Source organism: Ochlerotatus camptorhynchus, unplaced genomic scaffold, assembly GCF_037179485.1.
Source record: "Ochlerotatus camptorhynchus isolate MF236.1 unplaced genomic scaffold, CSIRO-AGI_Acam_v1.1 ptg000232l, whole genome shotgun sequence".
Lineage (NCBI taxonomy): Eukaryota > Metazoa > Arthropoda > Insecta > Diptera > Culicidae > Ochlerotatus > Ochlerotatus camptorhynchus.
This window is the reverse complement of record NW_027040722.1, coordinates 7031104-7051414: the sequence shown is the minus strand read 5'-3', so window position 1 is coordinate 7051414 and position 20311 is coordinate 7031104. Positions and strand designations below refer to the sequence as shown.

The 20311-nt window shown below is 40.4% G+C and overlaps 1 protein-coding gene across 1 annotated transcript in view; it reads left to right on the top strand.

Moving 5' to 3' along the window:
• The first annotated feature begins 1350 nt into the window (after positions 1–1350).
• The window catches only part of LOC135704236 (circadian clock-controlled protein daywake-like), a 48381-nt gene continuing 29420 nt past the window's right edge, over positions 1351–20311 (top strand). The window contains exon 1 of the mRNA XM_065225716.1: positions 1351–1637. Coding sequence (XP_065081788.1) covers positions 1553–1637 — 85 coding nt within the window. The 5' untranslated portion in view covers positions 1351–1552. The remainder of the gene's footprint in view (positions 1638–20311) is intronic.

Sequence of the window (20311 nt, the reverse complement as noted above, 5' to 3'; positions counted from 1 at the left end):
AAGAGAAGAGGTAAAGAAAAAGGAGAAGGACAAAGGGAAAAGGATTATGTGAAATCTATGAACATAAACAATATTTTTGATTTGAAATATATAATATAGAAATGGTCACTACCTGAGTCTTGTCACTATTATCAAGTCATAAAAAGTTACAAGGGCTAAAATGTGATCCTTTGATTATTGGAAAATCCTGATTCCCTAGTTTGAAGTTGTCACAACTAGGGTTCGGCGGTAGATCTTATAACAGTAACGCACCACAAAAAGGTGATTTCTCAACGTTACTGGTTTGAAAAGATGAAAATTTATAAAATGGACGAACTCACCAAGTTTAGACAATTGAACCTGAAGGCTGCCTGATATGTGTTGATGTAGAAGTCCAAATTGAAGACGAAGCTTAACGAAGATCAACATGAACTAGTCCGGTGTATGGTAGTTGCGCGGAATGTCGTCCGTCGATTTGAGATAAACAAATGTTTGGATGTATGTAGTTGATTTTTGATGTGCAATAGTCAGTTTCAACACTGCGACTCAACGAATAATGGGACGCCTCGTGGAGGTTATACTTGGCTTCGGAACAGCTTCTCAGTGGCAAATAATAGGGACCTAGAATGAGGAACTAGAAATTGTCGCCTGGGCCTGGCTATGGCCAGATCAGCAACCGATTATAGATAAAAAAAAACTCCACGGAAAAAAAACAAACGTCAGGTCCGAACACCGAAGTTATCAAGTTTAGGGTTTTCGCTCAATACTCCTATGCGAATAGACTACCATGCGTCGTGATCATGTTACAGTTGCTATACATCAATGGGCAAACACCCTAATGAGACCCTAATGCGCTAAGGATCAAAACTGCCAATTTTTATGAAATTCCACTACATCGTTTTGCTATGGAATGGCTTTATATTGATAAGTGTGGGGTTGGCTGAAAGATAAAGAGTGTGAACGCTAAATTTTGGCCAACGGATACGCTTAAAAATGACGCATCTTTTTGCTAAAAATGACCGCTCAAGAATGTCTATGGCCATAAATAAAAGTGTGAAACTTGACGATGAAGAAATTCCCCTCCCCCTAATTATAGCGAATGTCAAATAAAATTTATTCAATTCTGAATTTATCTTGAAACAGATATGTTTTAGCTGCATGCTTGCGATTGGCCATAGTCCAGTATTTATCTCAGATGTTCATCAAAAAAAAAAAGTTAGAATTTATCCAATATTGCAAATCTAATCAACCTTACTCGTTTTCAATCTACTACTCCCTTGACTGCTGCTGAGATATTTAATAAATCCTTTGAAACAAATCTCCCAATACATTACTTTTAAACCATTCCATAATTGTTCACAGCAACAAACAAAGGGAAACAGGTCCAATAACCAAGCGTACTCGCTTACCACCAAAGTCACCGGCCATCGGGGAGTACAAACAACCGACCGAACGAACGACCAACAAGTGCCCAATTATTGACGGTTTTCAAACCAGAAGAAGAAATAACTCGCGGTGCAGATTTCGCAATTTCGTTCGTTTGAAAAATTATTCAATTTCGTACTCAACGACGATGCAGTACCGAGCGACGTCGATATGGACCCTGATCGGTTGTCTGGCAGTCCTGGCCGGAACCACCTGGGCGGCGTATGAGAGACGTAAGTACACTTTATTTCTTTTCATGGAATCGCATTTTTTTCTCTTTCGGCCTGCTCTTAAAGGCATGCAAAAATAGAAGCTGAAGGACGACAGCTCACTGCGAAAGATCGCATTCTGCTCGGTTGTCCTTCTCACTTAAGTCAACATCCGGGGACGGGGATGGACGGTGCAGCGAAGATCTGTCTTTTGAAGAGTGCAAGATGTCAAACTGTCTCATAAGTTATTAATTTTGGTGTTCACTCGAAACGAATTGCTTGCTGCAGGCAATTTCGCACTCGACAATAATCTCAGTCCAAAATTGGACGGAACGTGATAGCGATCTTCCGCAAGCTATTTATACGCTAAGGTTAATTGAAACGACTGTTTGTATCCGATTACCTCTAAAAAAAGAGAAGTTTAATGTTCCATTTCGGTAAACCGCCCTCAGCTACATGATCAAAATTCATAAATTACAATGCCAACACCCATTGTGTTGCGAATGGCTGTGAATCGGATAATGAACTCTCTCGATTCAGTCCCCAAATTTCCGACGACTAGTCAAACCAATTCAAACGCTCGGCGTGACCGCATCGATGATGGGTGGTGGGTGACCTTAACCTACACCGAACGAGCCGCTAACGTGACCACAAAAAGCTCTCCTCCTCAGTGGTGCATTGCCAAAAGTAAATAAGTACCGACCGGCGTGGTCTTCGGACCGAAAATTGCCCCATCGTAGCTCGCGAGCAAACAACGAAAAAGCAAACCCACCAACTCATCTCACACCACATCTGCCAAGGAGCAGAGGCAATATATTTTCTATCAACACTTTCGGTTGAGTGGTTCGGTTTACGGTCGAACGAGGAGGGTGTTCAGTTTTGAGAGTGAGGTAAAGTGGGGATGTGTTTGAGTTTGATGACCATGTGATTTACCCAGCGAGCCCTGCAAGGTCAACGTGCTGAGAGCACTAAAGAATCATCATTGCGGGGACTGACCTTTCGATGTAACTGAGCCTAACGGTACTCCAAAATCAAGTCGGGAAAGTCTTCGATGAAAACGTTGACCGGAGCTGCTCTGACTGATGCAAAATTTTAACATTTTCGCTCACTAGTGCTCAAACAGTTGCAAATTGGGTCCACATTAGCCTCCCAAAATTAAAACTTATTTTTTAGGAAACTAACGTGGCACAAACCGTTTGAAGTTTATGTAGAAATTACTATGGGAAAGTTTGACTTCTAGCCTTTTTTCTATATTACACTGTTAAAAAGTTCTACAGCTAGTCTTATGGGGTACAACTTTGTAGAAGATCGTTTTTCAGCCAAACGCGCCAGAAACACCTATGTTGCCTGCTGAACAGTTGATTGAGCATAATAAAGACATCAGTAACTTGAATCGTTAATAATTACTGTTCATTAAATTTGATCTGAACAAAGTTGTAGCTGAGAAAATTTCCTAGATTGAGATGAGATGAGATGAGATGCTGAAATATTAAATCGATACGAACAAAAAATTTAGTTTCCCCATAGTAATTTCCATATAAACTTCAAATGGTTCGTGCCAAGTCCGTTTCTTACTAAATGAGTTCAAATTTTGGGAGGCAAATTAGGACCCACTTTGAAACTGTTTGAGCACTGTGGAGCGAAAATGTCAAAATTTGCATCAGCCTAGTGGGGGTGTTTGATTGAGAATGTGTTCAAAATCAACATTTACAAATATGCTACCCCATTGTTCGATCATTGGTAAAAAACAGCATCAACAATAGAATCTCACCACGCCACCGATTCTCAAGCATCCAAGCCGAATATCATAACAGAAAACCCTGATCACGCGAACACTGCAAAACCGGTGCTAATGAACGACGCTATGTCGAAATCGCTGCAAACCAGTCGCTGCAAACCGAGCGTCAACTCTCAAGGGGTAGAAAAGATCCATTTCCACCATCGATCCATGCAACAAAATACCACGACGACGTCATGATCCGGCTCATGCTGATCTCAAAGTAGTGGTGGTCGTCGTCGCCGTCGTACAAACACCCCTAAGATAAGTGCATTCTCGGTTCGGATCTCTCAGCAGCACACTCAGCTGCTGCTCAGGGGGCACCGGTTGTGTCCATGTCGAAATATCGCAGTAATTTCGGTGAGTAAGCGAAAATAACAACCAATTCACTCGCTCCGGCATCACCGCGTTTCTAGAGACGGACGGATGGATGAATGGACAGACAAACGGAACAATTGGTCCGCGGAGCGTCTGGCGTACTGCATTTGAATGGTGTGCCCTGCAGCAGCAGCAACCACAGTGGACCACCGGCCCCGGGGGGAACTTTGGCTGTGAACTCGAGTGTGCATTCATTAACAATATTTACATTTTCACGAGCAAATGTTGTGCAAAAGTGTTGACCTACACATGGCTTGACGACGACGACGACGACGATGGGTACAAAGATCTTGCACAAGACGCAGCACGCTGGTGATCTATGCGATTTATGCTCTCTAATGTACATTGCAGTATGGTTCTTTTACTGAGGTGAATGCTGCCGCTCTGGTAGTATGGTGCACTCCGGGTAACTTCAAAGTGCAGTACATGGCAGATACACAGTGGGGTGAAGCCAGTCGTAATTTAATTTTTATTTTTTCATGAATTATTATTTTTTTAAATAAATTTAAAGGTTTAAGCATCAAATACAAAATCAGGATAATCCGACGAAAATTGATTTTTGTTTATTGCGGTAAAGATGAAATTTCAATGAAAAACAGTAAATTTTTGACCAAGGCAAGATCTTCAAGAAATTAATTGTATATGAATAACAGGTCATTTTTCTCATCCTTAAAGAGAAGAACTAACACTATATATAATAAAATAAACTAAAATCAATCATAACCTTATACTATATTATATTACATTATACCTTGTAAACCCACTTTTTGAAAATATGTTCTAATCTTCTACGAAACCCATGCGCTTTATCAGTGGTCTAATTGAACCATATCTAGTATAGTATTTTCCTGGTATTCAAGAAATTTTTCGGAAGACCCAGCAGTTTTGCAAAATTTTTGGAACAGTTCTGAAATTCTTGGAATATTCTGAAATATCGCAGCACTTTTTGAAAGTTCCGGAAATTAATTACTTCGAAATACTCATTACAATACCATCCATGACAAAACTGCAGTTCTCTGGGCTTCCCTGAAATTCACGGAACTTCTTATAGTTTCTCAAAGGTTTCCTGATGCTCGTGGTGTTGTCCTGAATATATAGAATTTAAAATATACAGATCTTAGCACCACTTAGAATCCTATCCTAAAAACTACAGATCATTAAACTTCCTCAAAAGTATGTTCTATACTGAAGTTTTAGGGATCTCTGAGCTTCCCTAGAAATTTCTAGAGCTAGCTTTCTTGAAAGTTTCCACAATTCTCCTAAAGTTTTGCAGACTTTTCAGATAATTTATTGACATCTTTGAAGTTTTCTGAACATCCCTGAAGCCATTGAGTTTCTTGAAAGTTATTTCAATTTCATTGAAGCCGATGGATCCGCCTTGAAATTGTAACTGATATGCTCAACATTTAACAGAAGTTCTCATATTATCCCGCAGTATGTTCATGACACTTCCTCGGAAATCCTCGGTATTTTTGACGTAGTATAACATCTTACGGTAGCATATTGGGGGTGCAATTAACAAAAAACCAAAATCGACCGCGTTACGAAAAGTGGTCAGGTTTTGACCACTTATAACTTTGTCAATAGCGAATGGATTTTAATTCTAAACAAGCCAATCGATCGGACATTTTTCTACGAATCTGATAAAATGAACACTTTTTCAATGTTCAATAGGTCACTATTGAAAATTACCAGTGGCGTCGCGTAACCTCATTTTTTACCTGATTTGTATCCATTGGAAGCCATTTTTTTAATTTATTGAAGTTTTGAGAGTTGTTGAACAGGTAAATTGAGGAAAGAGCGACGCCACTGAAAATAACACAAATATCACCATCCCTCTCCAAAGGGGGAGTTTGGTAAAGAGAGATGAAAAATCGATTTGTACCTTCCTTAAAAGTTGTCCTAGCTCGCTGTCTACTATCTAAATGCAATTTACACACTACCGTACTCTAACGGAACTATCAACTCTATACTTTCATCTCCTCCATCTATCGTATAAAAATTGCCACTTTAATCTGTTATTTGAAATTAGCATCTTCAACTACTTTGACTATATGTTTTAGTATTACTTCTACGTGAAGTCAACGATTTACATCGTTGAAGATGCTAATTTCAAATAACACACTGTAGTGGTAATTTTTATACGATAGATGGAGTAGATGAAAGCATAGAGTTGATAGTTCCGTTAGAGTACGGCAGTGTGAAGATTGCATATAGATATTAGAATAGCGAGCTAGGACAACTTTTAAGAAAGGTACAAATCGGTTTTTTCATATCTCTTTACCAAACTCCCCCTTAAGAGAGGGATGCAGCACCTACCCCACCCGTGTCCCCTCGAGATCGTCAAGTCGACGATGACAGGAGCACATATCGTGGTAGGGGTAAACAATAGTTGCAATTTCCAAACCTACGACTGGATGCCTTCCTTCAAATAACAACCGTAGTGCGGTGAAAAATCGGTAGAACTGTTTCAAACACGCAGTTGGTACTTGAGCGGTCGGTTTTCATCTCTTATTGCCAGTGGTGGCGGGGGGGGGGGACACCCCTCACCATCCCTCTCCAAATGGGGAGTTTGGTAAAGAGAGATGAAAAAACCGATTTGTACCTTCCTTAAAAGTTGTCCTAGCTCGCTATTCTAATATCTATATGCAATCTTCACACTGCCGTACTCTAACGGAACTATCAACTCTATGCTTTCATCTACTCCATCTATCGTATAAAAATTACCACTACAGTCTGTTATTTGAAATTAGCATCTTCAACTATATCTTCAACTATATAAATCGTTGACTTCACGCAGAAGTAATACTAAACAAATAGTCAATGTTGAAAATGACGGTGATGATGATGATGGTCCCACCTTTTGCCCTTACAAATCATGGTCTATGTTCTCCCAACTGCTCGAAACAACTTATCTGCCTTAAGATCTTTTGACTCAACTTAAGATAAGTTTCTTAAATTTTCCTGAAGTTAATGGGACTGCGATGTGGCATCCGTGGCTAAAAACATCATGGCATACGGCGCACGGTTTCGACGTGATGTTTTGACTAGATTCGGTGTATAATGAGTCACGCCAAGAGTGAAGCCAACTCTACCTGTCAAACCGGCTACCTATCGTACAAAGTAAACAAACTTTACGATCCTATGAAAGATCCACGAAGGCATTGATATAAAATATAAAATATAATCGAAGACATGATCATAAATCATAATGAATATTTGTATTATTTGTTGTTAAGATAATTTGATAAAATCACTGGTTTAATGATTTACTACAACCGCTAATTTGTTTTTTTACTTGAAGTCATATAAAGTAGATGCAAAAGTCTTCTGTGGTCAAGTTAAAGGGAAGGAAATCTTTCGAAAACCGTGATGCAAGTTCCACTTTTTTTTTCTCTTGAAGTGACTCTAATACACAGCAGACTCTAGTTTTGACATGTTGTTTGATGCCTTGTGGCGGCACACCAATAGGCGCCTCGCCTAAAGCAAGGTGTGCAGGCTTGTGGCGGCGGAGTGGCATCCGCTAGCATGTCAAACCATGATGACGACATTCGCTTTACTCCACACGACATCGACATGTTGTTTGATGGCACACAGACACCCCAGACAACCAGAAGTCGGATAACAATGTACAGACAGTATCTTAAATTGCTACAGCTTAAGTCAACATCACATATAAGAATGACATACATCGCATTATGTCGTATAGAATGCAAATTTTCTGACTTAAATACGGTGAATCATTTTTCCATCGCATTGTATAACAAATTGAATCGGATTAAAACAGCAAAAAAGGTTATCTTCCATTTAATTCCACTTAATTAATTTTGGTATCCATGACAGATACGTATTTCGACTACAATGTGCAGTCTTCATCAGTGTCATTCCCACTAAAGAACTTATCAAAATCTAACCCCCTTAAGTACTCATCCCCTAGGTAAAAAAAGTCAAGATCATAGGTATAAATATGAAACTACAATGTGTTGAATCGGAACCTACCTAACTAATAAAACCAAAGATTTAAGTAAGCTAAAGGAGAAAAATCTATACAACTCTCTTATAAGGAAAATCCCCAAAGGCTTGGGGATTGAATCGGGTTACATCGTAAGACTTTTCAAATTGAATTTGTTATTACAGATTAAATCGTATATGGGTTATTCCAGCTCAAGTGGGTACCGATTTCACCGATTTGAGCCAAACTTGGCCTAAACGCTTATTTTGACATGCTGAACAAACGCCTTTTTTGATTTGGTCTGAAGTGCCTAGATCCCTCTCCCTGGATTTTCGAGATTTTTAATAATTTCATCTTTCAGAGGAGATTACTCCACAACCAAATAAGCTACTCGTGATCTTAGAACGTTAATTTGAAGGTTTTTTAATGGAGATTAAAAATGTACCCACATTCTGTTTTTGTTATAGTAACTACTGTAAACAGGCTGATTACCGGCAGGTATCAACATTGTCAAAAAATGGCCTATTTTCACCATGGGCAGGATTATTTATTTCTTAATATTTTGGGCTCAAATTTTCCCCACACTTTGGAATCCTCGTCTATTTGATGTGTTTTCAAGGGAAAATGATTTGGACTAATAGTTTTTTTTTAGATATGACCAGATGAGTAAGTGGTAGTTTTGAGCTTTTCTGGTGGAAAATCAATGCTATTTAATATTTTGTATTGTTTCTTGAATTTCTTCACGTCGATGGCACAATAATATTTTTATGTTATTTCGTACATGTTCTGGGCAGGATTCTCATTATATGAAATCATAACTAGATCATTTATTCACTTCTGTCCATAGTTTAATTGTGGTCTCAAAAGTGAAAAATACTTTCCTATCCTTAAGAAGTACGATGAAATCAAAAAGATTAGCAGGTATATAAAATTTATGTTATATATTATAATTATTTTTTTTAGATACAATCTCACGAGCAGCAACGCTTTTTTATCATTGTTATGAAGAAAAATAATCGTTGAACCTTTATTTTAAATTTTTTGAAAACACACTTTTCATTCACGAACGTAACTGTCATGTTCTTTTTCTACAATATTTGAAGCTTACTGCTTATAGCATACTAGATTATTGTGTGCTTTTAAAATTAGTGTTTCAAATGCATTTTCATAGTTAATAATTGAGAGCTTTCGATGCCAACATCAATGCATAAGTGAACTGTGAACCAGCGATTCCAAACACATAAAGCAACTAACGATCAGTGATGGAAAAAATCAAGAAAATCCAAAATCAGGAACGGTCGAAAATCACTGCTGATCTTGAGATCAGCAGAACCACAAACAGAAAATCACGGCTGATTTTATCTTAGCTGATCTTGAGAGTAGCAAAATCACAGCAGAAAATCAAGGCTGATTTTAACCTTAGCTGATTTTGAGGTAACAAAAAACCAAACGGAAAATCAATAGCTTGGTATTACAGTCAAAGTAAAAAACCGACATCCACCGCCATTTTGGAATTCATGATGGTGGACCAAAATCCAATATGGTGGCACCCGGACTGGGCATATGCATTTAAAACCATGCAATATGGGTATCTACAGAATGGGCTCGATGAGGCGAAGCAGAAAATTGACATCCGCCGACATTTTGGAATCCAATATGGCGGAACAAAATCCAAAAATTTAGATGATTATTCCCTGTCCGGGGGCCGCCATGTTGGATTTTGGTCTAACATCTTGGATTTCAAATTGGAAGCTGATGTCAATATTCCACTTCCCCTCATCGAGCCGATTCCGTAGATACCCATATTGCATGGGTTTAGATGCATATTCCCTGTCCGGGGCCGCCATATTGGATTTTGGTCCACCATCTTGAATTCCAAAATGGCGGCGGATGTCCATTTTCCACTTCCACTTAGCGATCCCATTCCGCAGATACCCATATTGCATAGTTTTAGATGCATATTCCCTGTCCGGGGGCTGCCATATTGGATTTTGGTCCACCATATTGGATTTTGGTCCGCCATCTTGGATTCCATAATAGTGGCGGATGCCAATTTTCCACTTCCTCTCATCGAGCCCATTCCGTAGATACCCATATTGCATGGGTTCAGATGTATATTCCCTGTCCAGGGGCCACCATATTGGATTTTGGTCCACCATCTTGGATTTGTGCGAGCCATCTTGGGTTGAAATCCACCATTTTAATTTCATCCGGAATGTTGACTTGAATTTCGGAATGCCCCAAACTCTCGAATTTCACATATCTTCTAATCCTATGATTTTCGATGATTTTGATCTTGGTTGATATTGATGCTGGTTGATTTTGAGAATCGGAAATCACGGCTGATAATGGTCGAAAATCACGTGTGATTTTCGAGGTGATGATGGCTTGTGATATTGGTGCCTGTGATTTTAGGTGATATTGATCTTGAAAGATTGCTTATTTTGATTTTCTGATCTTGATTTTAGCCAACACTGCCAACGGTACAGACAAAACGATTGCTACGACTACCATGACAAACTCGCTCTGTAACATAGCTCGATCGGAGTGGTAGAAGGATAATGATATATTGCTTGCCTGCTGTGTTACAATATATAGTGGATGAGGACATAACCTGATCTGAATCGAGAAAAGACATAACAAAAAAATTTCCATTAGCACACGTGTATCATATTCGGCTTTGCTTCGTGAAGCAGTTTGCCAACAATTTGCTCGTTTCCATCTACCGCCCCAAGTGAGCTGTGTTGCACTGGCTGCTTGTCATGAAAAAAAGGAAGAATATTATATCATTATTGATTTCCACTTCTGACATAGCGTTATCATTCGGTTCGTTGATCGCTTGTCATATTGTCATTTGGAGATATTTTTGATTCCTTGCTGTATTAACGTAATTAATGGATATTATTCAAGTAGCTGCTGTAATCTACAACTGATATTTTATATATTTAATAATCTATCTGATGGCATCGTACTTCTAAAGGATAAAAAAGTATTTTTCACTTTTAGGACCACAATTAAGTTTTAGACAGAAGTGAATAAATGAGCTAGTTATGATTTCATATAATGTGAATCCTGTCCAGAACATGTGAAAAATAGCATAAAAATATTATTGGAATTGCAGAAAAAATATTAAATAGCATAGATTTTCAACCAGAAAAGCTCAAAACTACCACTCACTCATCTGATCATATCTCTAAAACTATTTGTCCAAATCATTTGCCCTTGGAAACACATCAAAAAGACAAGTTTTCTAAAGTGTGGTGATAATTTCAGCCCAATATATTAAGAAATAAAAAATCCCATCCATGGTGTAAACAGGCCATTTTTTTTTGACAATTTGGATATCTGCCGGTAATCAGTCTGTTTACTGTAGTTACTATAACAAAAACAAAATGTGAGTACACTTGTGTGAATTTACATTAAAACACCTTTAAATTAACGTTCTAAGATCACGAATAGCTTATTTGGTTGTGAAGTAATCTCTTCTGAAAGATGAAATTATTAAAAATCTCAAAAATCCAGGGTTGTAGCCGAGAAGGATGTAGGCACTTCAGAGCAAAATCATAAAAAGCGTTTGTTCAGAATGCCAAAATAAGCGGTTTGGCCAAGTTTGGCTCAAATCGGTGACATTGACCACAACATTTTTAAATTCTGTACCCACTTGAGCTGGAATGACTCATATTCAATTAAAATTTAATAAAAATTGTCACTTCATAGCTTAAACGTACAGTATTAGGAAGAATCCGAATTTTTGTGAAATTCTTGTTATTTTTCTGAAGTTGTTAACGTTGAACGAAAAATGGCACTGAAAATTGAGCAAAATCAAACATTTTGTTCTACGAATTTCATATTTAAATTAGTTGGTGTGTATCATCTTTTAGAAGAGCTGAAATAAAAAAAATATCTGGCTTGACACAATTGAAAAATTTATCCTGGTGCTCAAGTTATATTGACATGAGTATAAAAATTGAGCAGAGCACTTGTGATTTAGAATTTCGTAAAAAATACATACTGCCTCGAGTACATTGCTTATTATTTTCCCCATGTTGCTTAGAAGTAGAACCTAAAACTTGCCGAAGAAAGTATTAAGTTAAGTAGTAAAATAATAAAGTTGTTACTGAAAGTTTGTGTCCGTTTCATAAACTGAACAGCCAGCACTGCCAACCGGAGAAGTTCGAGTTTAAAATTCCGAGACGGTTGCATTCGAGTCGCCCGCTGTGTGTTTTTTTTTTTTTTTTTTTTTTATAGGGGAATTTACGTATTCTCGTCAATCTAAGAAGCGTCTGCACTTCTACTAGCATTTTCTCAGCGTCACGCACATATATGATGTGTCTGTTTGTTTACATTCATCTGCTGCTTGCTTTTCTATCCATTCCAATCGACAGAATTTTTCAAAACGTTTTGAAAGCGTTTTTACAACGCTCCAAACTTCTCAGGTGAGTGTGACTATTGTCGGCAGCCTCTTTTTCTTCGGCAACCTTCCCATTAGAACTGCGTGTTAACCAGCTGTTCTATTATCGGCAACTCGAAATCAACCCCATTTTGTAGTACGTATGCTTTATTTGAAGAAAAATGTAGCATTACTGGATTTCTCGATCGTTCAAATATAATCAGATTGAAGCTGAAAGGCTAAACAATCGTTTGGACACATTCAGGGAAGTGCGTTGATGGGAAAACATAGTGAAATTAACGTTTAAATTTTGGTTGCCGAAAACAGTCAATGGGTGCCGAAGCCAACATTTACCCTATGTAGTTTGATGCTCTTTTGTTCAACTACTATTGAGTTTTCTTTAACCTCGATCGCGCGTGATCTATTGTTTGGTTGGTGCGGTAGGTACGGTTGAATGTGTGTGCTGATGGAGGCTTTTGTTCATGCGAATCATCAAAAGAAGTTCGCGATCGAACATGTGGAACACGGATTAGCTAGTTGGATTTTGTTGTATTATGAAGGAGAGGTTGATGATCAATGAATAAGCTATATGAAAAAGAACATATGGTAAGGCTAGATTAAGCGAGAAAAGCTGACACGGGTGAGATCTTTCCTTTATTCAAAGTGGTTTCCAATCAAAGAAAGTTTGAGAACCGTTTACTTTTAACATATATTTTTAATATAAATTCTGGCAGTTGCGGTGGTACTCAGGTCTAGTTAAGATGAACACCGACTTATTAACTCCAATTTTAGGGCGGAAATACCACGAAAGATTTAGTACTTGCTGCTATGCTGTCAAATATCATGACTTTGGATCAGAGTGACGATTGGACTTTCTAATTATCGGATGTTCCTTTGTTGTTCGATTGAGATAGTTTAGGAAAATATCCCCGTCCATACATACAGAGAGGTACCAGGTTTGCGATCAGTATTGTTACTACCAAAGATCACGCTCAGATCAGCTTTTAATTTGGAAAATCGAATACCGGCTTAAACTCAATAAACAACGATAACTCTCTGTAAATGAGGTCATTGGCTAGACGAACAACCGTATTTTTCAGCCAAACAGGTTAATCCTGTATTTTTGTGATTCCATCATACTAATTCAACTTGCTGTGTGATGCACAAAGCCATACATAAATCGATGCAATGACGACAACGGTTGCCCGAAGTGGCAGTCTTGCAGAAACCATCTCTTTCAAGGTATCTCCATCTCTAAAGGCTGAATCAATTCTCCCCCGATCTAGTGGTCGGCCGTTAATTGACTTAAAAGCGAGCAGGAAAAGTACGTTGAAAGCCGAATTGAGCCGTCTAAGCCGGGCTTTGGGGCGGCAAACAGTTGCAATACAAAAATCCGCAACCCCAAGCAGGCCAACACGTCATATCGGTTAAACATAGTATTCTGACTATTTAGGTAGGTTGGCACCTCACCGATCAAGATTTACTACGCGGCCCAATTTGCTCCCATTAGTCACGAACCGGCAACACGTGTTTGTGTGGTTCAAATTTTCTCACTCACCTATATTTAGCGCCGTGCCGCCACACTTCGATTGCGATTTGCCATCGGAACATAGAGCGTGCGGGCGACTGACTGTGAAACCGAAAGTGATGACGACAGGTGCCTACAGTTTCAGCTCTATGCGTGCCAAAATTTACCTCATCTAGCGATGTGAGATGTGTGTGTCGCGCGCGGTCGGTGTTGACGGTATCATAATTTATAATTTTAGGCTAGTTTGGGCTTGGTAATCTTAACGGATTTGTTAAGTCGCCATAATTGACCCTCGTTTCATGCTGGAGTTTTAAGCTTGATCTGAGTCAAGGGGATACATTTCTTTTAATAAATCACTACAGAAGGAAAGTAGAACCGTCTCGCAATCTCAATTATACTATCAAGAGATGCAAATGTATTCGTCAACCTGGCTCCAAACTCGTTTGATAAAAAATAAAACAACGTAGATTAACTCGTTATCTGGTCTACAAATCAAGAAAAACGATTTCCTTTCACCTTCAGTCGTTTGATTTCCGTAGCAAAAGTACCGCTGCACCTACCAGAACCACAAAATTACCATACGCATTCCTTTGTCACCATCGTCGCAAAACGCAACAATCCACTCAAACGGGTTTTGCATTTCCCAACCAATCTCTGTGCCACCAACAAGCAGGAAAGCTAATTGACTGGTTCTAATGCTTTCTAGAAGACTAGCGCGCGCACATACACACAGAGGCTGCACAGGCCAATATTGCAAAGCGCAAAGCAAGGCAGAAGGAAAGAAGAAAAAAAAACCTGAAACCGGATTGCCAAATCAGCTGACTAGTGTCGCGCCACCAGCTTCTTCTGCTGCTAACTGACATTAGGCCGACTGGGGCAATTCCAGCCTTACCACTTGCAAACGCACATTTCTGCCGTTTGGTACACGGCCAATGAGATCAAACCAAATTTGAGGTCAGTTTACTCATAAATCGCAAAAAGTGAGCAAATTTGCCTCATGTTTTCTAGTTTATTTGTACTACTTCTTGACTGAGTTAAATTTTCGTCAATTTTCCTCATATTCTGGCAGATTTTTTACACGAAACGAAAATCAATTATTTTATTCATGTGTTTCACTTATACATTTTTGCCAAAGCATCAGCCTTATACATTCCATAAGACAAACCACATAGGTCCTACAAGAATGCATAAAAGGTATATGTGAGCGCTTATACATTTCATTTGACACATGAGCTTCATTAACTTTTTGCAAGACGTCTGCTTATTAGTTGACTTATACATTTTATGAATAATCAGCAATAGAAATTTGCCAAAAGGTATAAGGAGATTTCTATCCGTGTAGGTTGTCCACAGGAAAACATAGGTCAAATTTACTCCTCGCTGAGTTCCTGCACTTTTTTGCGGGTTATAAGTAAACTGAACTCAACTTTGGGTTGATCTCATTGGCCGTGTAGCTGATCTGCCGCAATTCGAAATCCCACCAGAGCGGAAAATGCATTTCTGCCTTGCGCTCGCAGAAAGCAAAAAAAACCTTGCAAAAGACTTCAACGCATGCACGTGCTAGCAGATGACGAACCTCAAACAAACATGGGAAAACGTCAGCCGATCGAAACCCCATCTCAAATGTTCGATTTTTTCTGTCCGCTATTGAGCAGAGCTTCATGTCGCGAAAGAGCAACATAGGGTAGAGTGCTACTTCGGCATAAGCGCCCATTTCCGTCATGTCTCGCAGAAACATCAAATTGATGTGAAGGAATCAATCATGCACACTTAGAAAAATCATGTTAATTAAGATACTCTGAGACTGACGTATGCGAATGTCAATTTTGAAATAAAATTGAGTCATAACAGACACGAAATTCAGTTCAATAAAACGTAATTTTTATCGAGTAACAAACTTTTCAGTCTCGTAGCACTTAATTGTACATGACATGTTTGTTTACCTCTCATAAATGGATTCCGTGACGTGTAAAATTGATAAGAAACATTAGTCCAAAAGCTATAAAACAAAGTCGCATCATATGTATATTTCCATCAATTCTTCTCATTAACAAAAGAAGCGCTTCATGTAAATTCATTTTGTCTGAAACATATCTCAACAATTTATGACGTGTTGTCAAATCACATGGAAAGATAAATCAATTTACATGTCATCTTCGATAGAAACATTCAAATTTTTGTTCAATCCCGTTCGAAAAAGAGAGGTAAAGTGCGAATTGTGCTTAGTGCGGTGGAAATTAGATCTTAACCCTACCTTTTTATGTGACCAACAACAACCGGTTCGGAACGCGTGCCGGCTTAGAGCGCGAAGCAATGAATGTGGTGTAGGTATGGGATTGCTGAAATCAGCCGCTCCGAGTAGGACTGCGACTAGATTCGGTATCCACCCCACCACCACATCCATCGAGGTTCTACGGTTTGTTTTGTCAACAAACTGTGACCGCTTAGTGCAATAGCAGCTCGTGTGTGTGTGCGGTGCCTTGGTCACCGATGCCTCGCGAGAAACACCATTGACAATTATAGTAGATTATGATTGGCTATGGACTTATGCTGGTGATCTCACGCGAAACTCTTCATACAATTAGCATTGGCGCGTTCTTTGCGGACAGAACTGTTTGCAGCTATCTTTTAATTTGACGTTATTAAGACTGGCCGGCTGTCGCTACTGGGTGGTACCGTGATCGCAATTTAGATGGCGTGCTGTGTGACCCCAAACATGTTCTAGAACGTTGACAGTCGAATGTGGATGTACTGGTGATGTAAACTTGTAGAGCTGTGGTTTCGATTCATTTACCAACGTTGAGCTCGGGGGATTCCATTTACTATTCAGAATTTACTCACTATGCGCTGTCAGAATGCATGTAAAGTTTGGAATTTTCACACTACACAGCATGGGAGGTTTCTGTATAGCACAGGTATACTTAAAGATCCTGACTACCTAGGAAGCAACTGCGCTTGATCATTTGAGCAAGTCTTTCGAATGGTTGACTATGGCTACATTATTTTAAAAACTGAAACCTTGAAGGATAATGTACATTTTAAGTTATTAAATCATGGATGTGGATGCTTAAAAATCCCAAGGCTTAAGGCAATGACAACATCAATTATAAATCACATTATGGTAAACTTGTGATGCTTAACTATTTTCATAATAACCTTAACAACTTTTTTTTTTGGTCTTTATTATAGAGATTTTTAGCCATATGGCTAGTTCATCTCTTAAGATAGCAAAAAAAGTAAAGGGAGGAGAAAAAAATGGGCTCTCAGAAGGAGATTCTCAATCTTGGCTGTGGTACATTTATCCTGCTAGAATGAGAAGGTGTAGAAAACTGCCAAAAGGACCAACAAACTGGAAATACAAACAAGGAACACTCAGATAACACAATAGTTGGGTAAAGAAGAACTGCATTATAACACACCATCGTCTGGAAATGCTCTCGCAACGTGGGGCTTTAGGTAGTGATGAAAACGTCGCTAGAACTATTCCACAGCCGCAGTCAGTTTATGAGCAACAAGAGGGACGCACATTTTTGCCTGTGAACTTGGAGACATACTTCAAGTCCCCGCGTACATCGTACGGTTAGGCAAAAATGTGCGTCTATCTTGAAAAAACTGTCGCATTAATGGCCCTTCGCTCATTTTCAACTTCTATTCAATTTTCATACTGCCGTACTCTAACGGAACTATCCACCTACCCTCTTCTAAAGATCATTCTCTAGCTAATAAATCATCACACTAAAGCTTCATATTAGCATTTCCAACCAACTCACTCAGATATTGTTGTAGGGCGGCTGCTGCCCGAGACTCGTCGCCCAACAGGTTCCAAATGCTGATTGACTCCAAGCCGAAGGCAGCCCGAAGGTTCTCCAGCTCCGCGCAGTCCACGAGGATGTGCTCCACGGTTGCTGGCACTCCGCAGGTTTCACAGGTCCTCCGGAACGATGTTCCTCCGAAGTTGTGGGAGAATCTGCTGTGCCCGGCGCGCAGCCTTGACACCACCCGTTATTCTCTTAGGTTTGGTCGATCCTTCCAGGTTCCGGTAGTCGCCTTGATCTTCCGAAGGTGGTGTGTCCTGTTGTTCCTCCACTCGGTGTCCCAGGGCGGTACATTTCCGGTGGACCTGGGTCCAGTGTGGCCTGAGCCGGCTGTTACGTTCCCTTGGATCCCGCAGTGACCGGGTACCCACATGGATACAGTGTTGAGCGGCGCATGCTTTACCGTCCCTTGAATCCACGGATGCTTCGGTGTTTCTGTTGTTAGGGCCAATATCACGCTGTGTGAGTCAGTTACGACTAATATCGGCCGGTTGGTAACTTAACCGCGTGGAGAATGACCGCTGCCTCAGCTGTGAACACCGAGCATTGGGTCGGAAGCGATCTGCTCACACGCAGACCATTCCCGGAGACCCCCATTCCCACTCCGCTCCTGGAGAGAGAGCGTCGGTGTACCTAACTTCATAACCTTGGTAGTGCGCCCCGAGAGTTTCGACAACTGTCCGGCGTAAAGCCAGTGAGTTGTCTCCTGCCCTGAAGCGGTCCTTGATTCGGCTGTCAATTTTGATCTTGTGCGATTGCCAACTTTTGTTTCCGTGCCAGTGGACCCTGGCCATTGGAGGGAGATCTACGTCGGCGGCCGTGCGGAGGAGTCGGTTTGCCTCGTCGAGGAGAACGATCCTGTTGTTTCTCGACGTTTTAGCGAGAAAGGCGGCGGCTTTGGTAGCAGTAGCTGCGGTGAAAACGAGTCGAAAAGGTAGGATACCGGCTTCAACGCATGCAGCGTCGGCCGGGGTAGAGGACAGGAGACCCAAGACTGTTCGAACGTAGCCGCTGTACACCGGTTCTAGAATCTGGACGGCTTTCTCGGCGGCAAGGCATGTAATCTCTACACCGTTCAGTAGGCGACTGTCGATGATGGCTCGAGCTACGCGGAAGCGGATTTCGCGATTGTTGGATCAGTGGGGGCGGGATATGGTCTTAATCAGGTTGGACCGACTGCGACAGTCCTTCTTTACTTGTTGGAAGTGCGGCTCACAGGATAAATTCCGATCGAGGAGCACTCCCAAGACCCTCACGGTGTTTTTAGTCGGTATTGCTTGTTTTTTTTTTTTATCATGATGGGCTGTCCGTTGTTGCGATGCCTGGTGGTACATATATGGCAGTGCACACTCTTGCCGGCGGAAAGCTGGAAGCCAACAGAGTCAGCCCATCTGACCACCGAGGGACTGCCGCTTGCGCTTTCAGTTTCATCCTCTGCAGGGTGGGACCCACCGTTACAATGAGGACTTCATCCGTGTAGACGAAGATGTAAACGTTCTTGGGTAGTTGGTCAAAGACCCCATTCATGGCCGCCAGGAAGAGGGTGACCACGATCACCGAACCCTGTGGCACTCCGGTTTCCTCACTGAAACTTCCGGATTGCACGTTTCCGACCGAAACCCGAAAAGATCGGTCGGTCAGAAAGTTCCGGACGAAGTGAAGGATGTGTCCTTTCAGGCCCCAATCAGCAAGCTTCTTCAATACAGGTGGTTTCCATGTTCGGTTGACCGCTTCGGAGATGTCCAGCGAGACTTGGTCATGTGCCTCCTTCAGGACATCCCCAAGAGTGGCGAAGTAGGTGGAGGTGCCATAACCTTGCCTGAAGGCATGCTGCCGATGGTCAAGCAGCCGCTTGGCCTCAAGATATTTCTTCAGCCTCCTGTTGACCATCCGTTCCAGGACTTTGGCCATGCAGCAGGTCAGTGCAATGGGACGGAACCCAGTGATGTCCTTGGTCCCGACATTGTTTTTCGGTAACGGTATAACAAGGCTTTCTCTCCAGTTTTCCGGGTATTCTTCAGCGGTCCACAGTTGGTTGTAAAGGTCGAGAAGTTTCGTTTTGCCTTCGGGTAGAAGGTGCTTTAGCAGCGGGTAGCCGATTTCATCCGGTCCGGCCGAGTCTTCTATATAAATCGGAATACTTAGTGCAAAATGTTGCTGCTTCTTTCTGGAATTTAAAATATATGCACCTCACTCAAAGCTTGATCGAACTGGTTCCAGAAAAATAGAAAAAGCTCAAAGATAAAAAATGACACATAAGGGAAATGGCTCTAAATGTTGGCCTATGGATCTAAGATTGGACCCATCGCTAAAAATCTGCTATTTATCTATTTTATCTAGTTGAACGCATCATTGGGACGGTACTAATGGATATTTTTGGTCGCTATTGAAAATTAAGTCGATTGCTGAATTTATGTATGGGTCCAAATTAGGAGCATTTAAGCCGACATTACATCCATTTCCCCTACATTGTTCTTCTTAGTTTACCACAGAGAAATAAAATTGAAAAAAATATACCGCGTGGAGTCTCGTCATTTATTTGGCCATAACTACAGCAGTGCATGGTAAAATTAGAGCTGGTTACTTACTGATTTTTCAGCACGCGTTGAAAAATTTTTACGTCTTAACATCTTTCGTTCAGCGCTAAAACTAAACCCCTGGATCAAACCGCTGACGATGATGAAACTGTAATCTTTTGTCTTGAAGAATGAAACCCCGTAGCAAAATGACTAACTCTTCAAGATTTTTAAGCTTCCTAGAAAGTCTAGACTTTTTAGAAGATTTCAAAGCTTCCCCGAACTGAATTTGACTGTTTCATTTGTTTTTAAAAGTTACCGCAATTTTCTTGAAGTTAATTT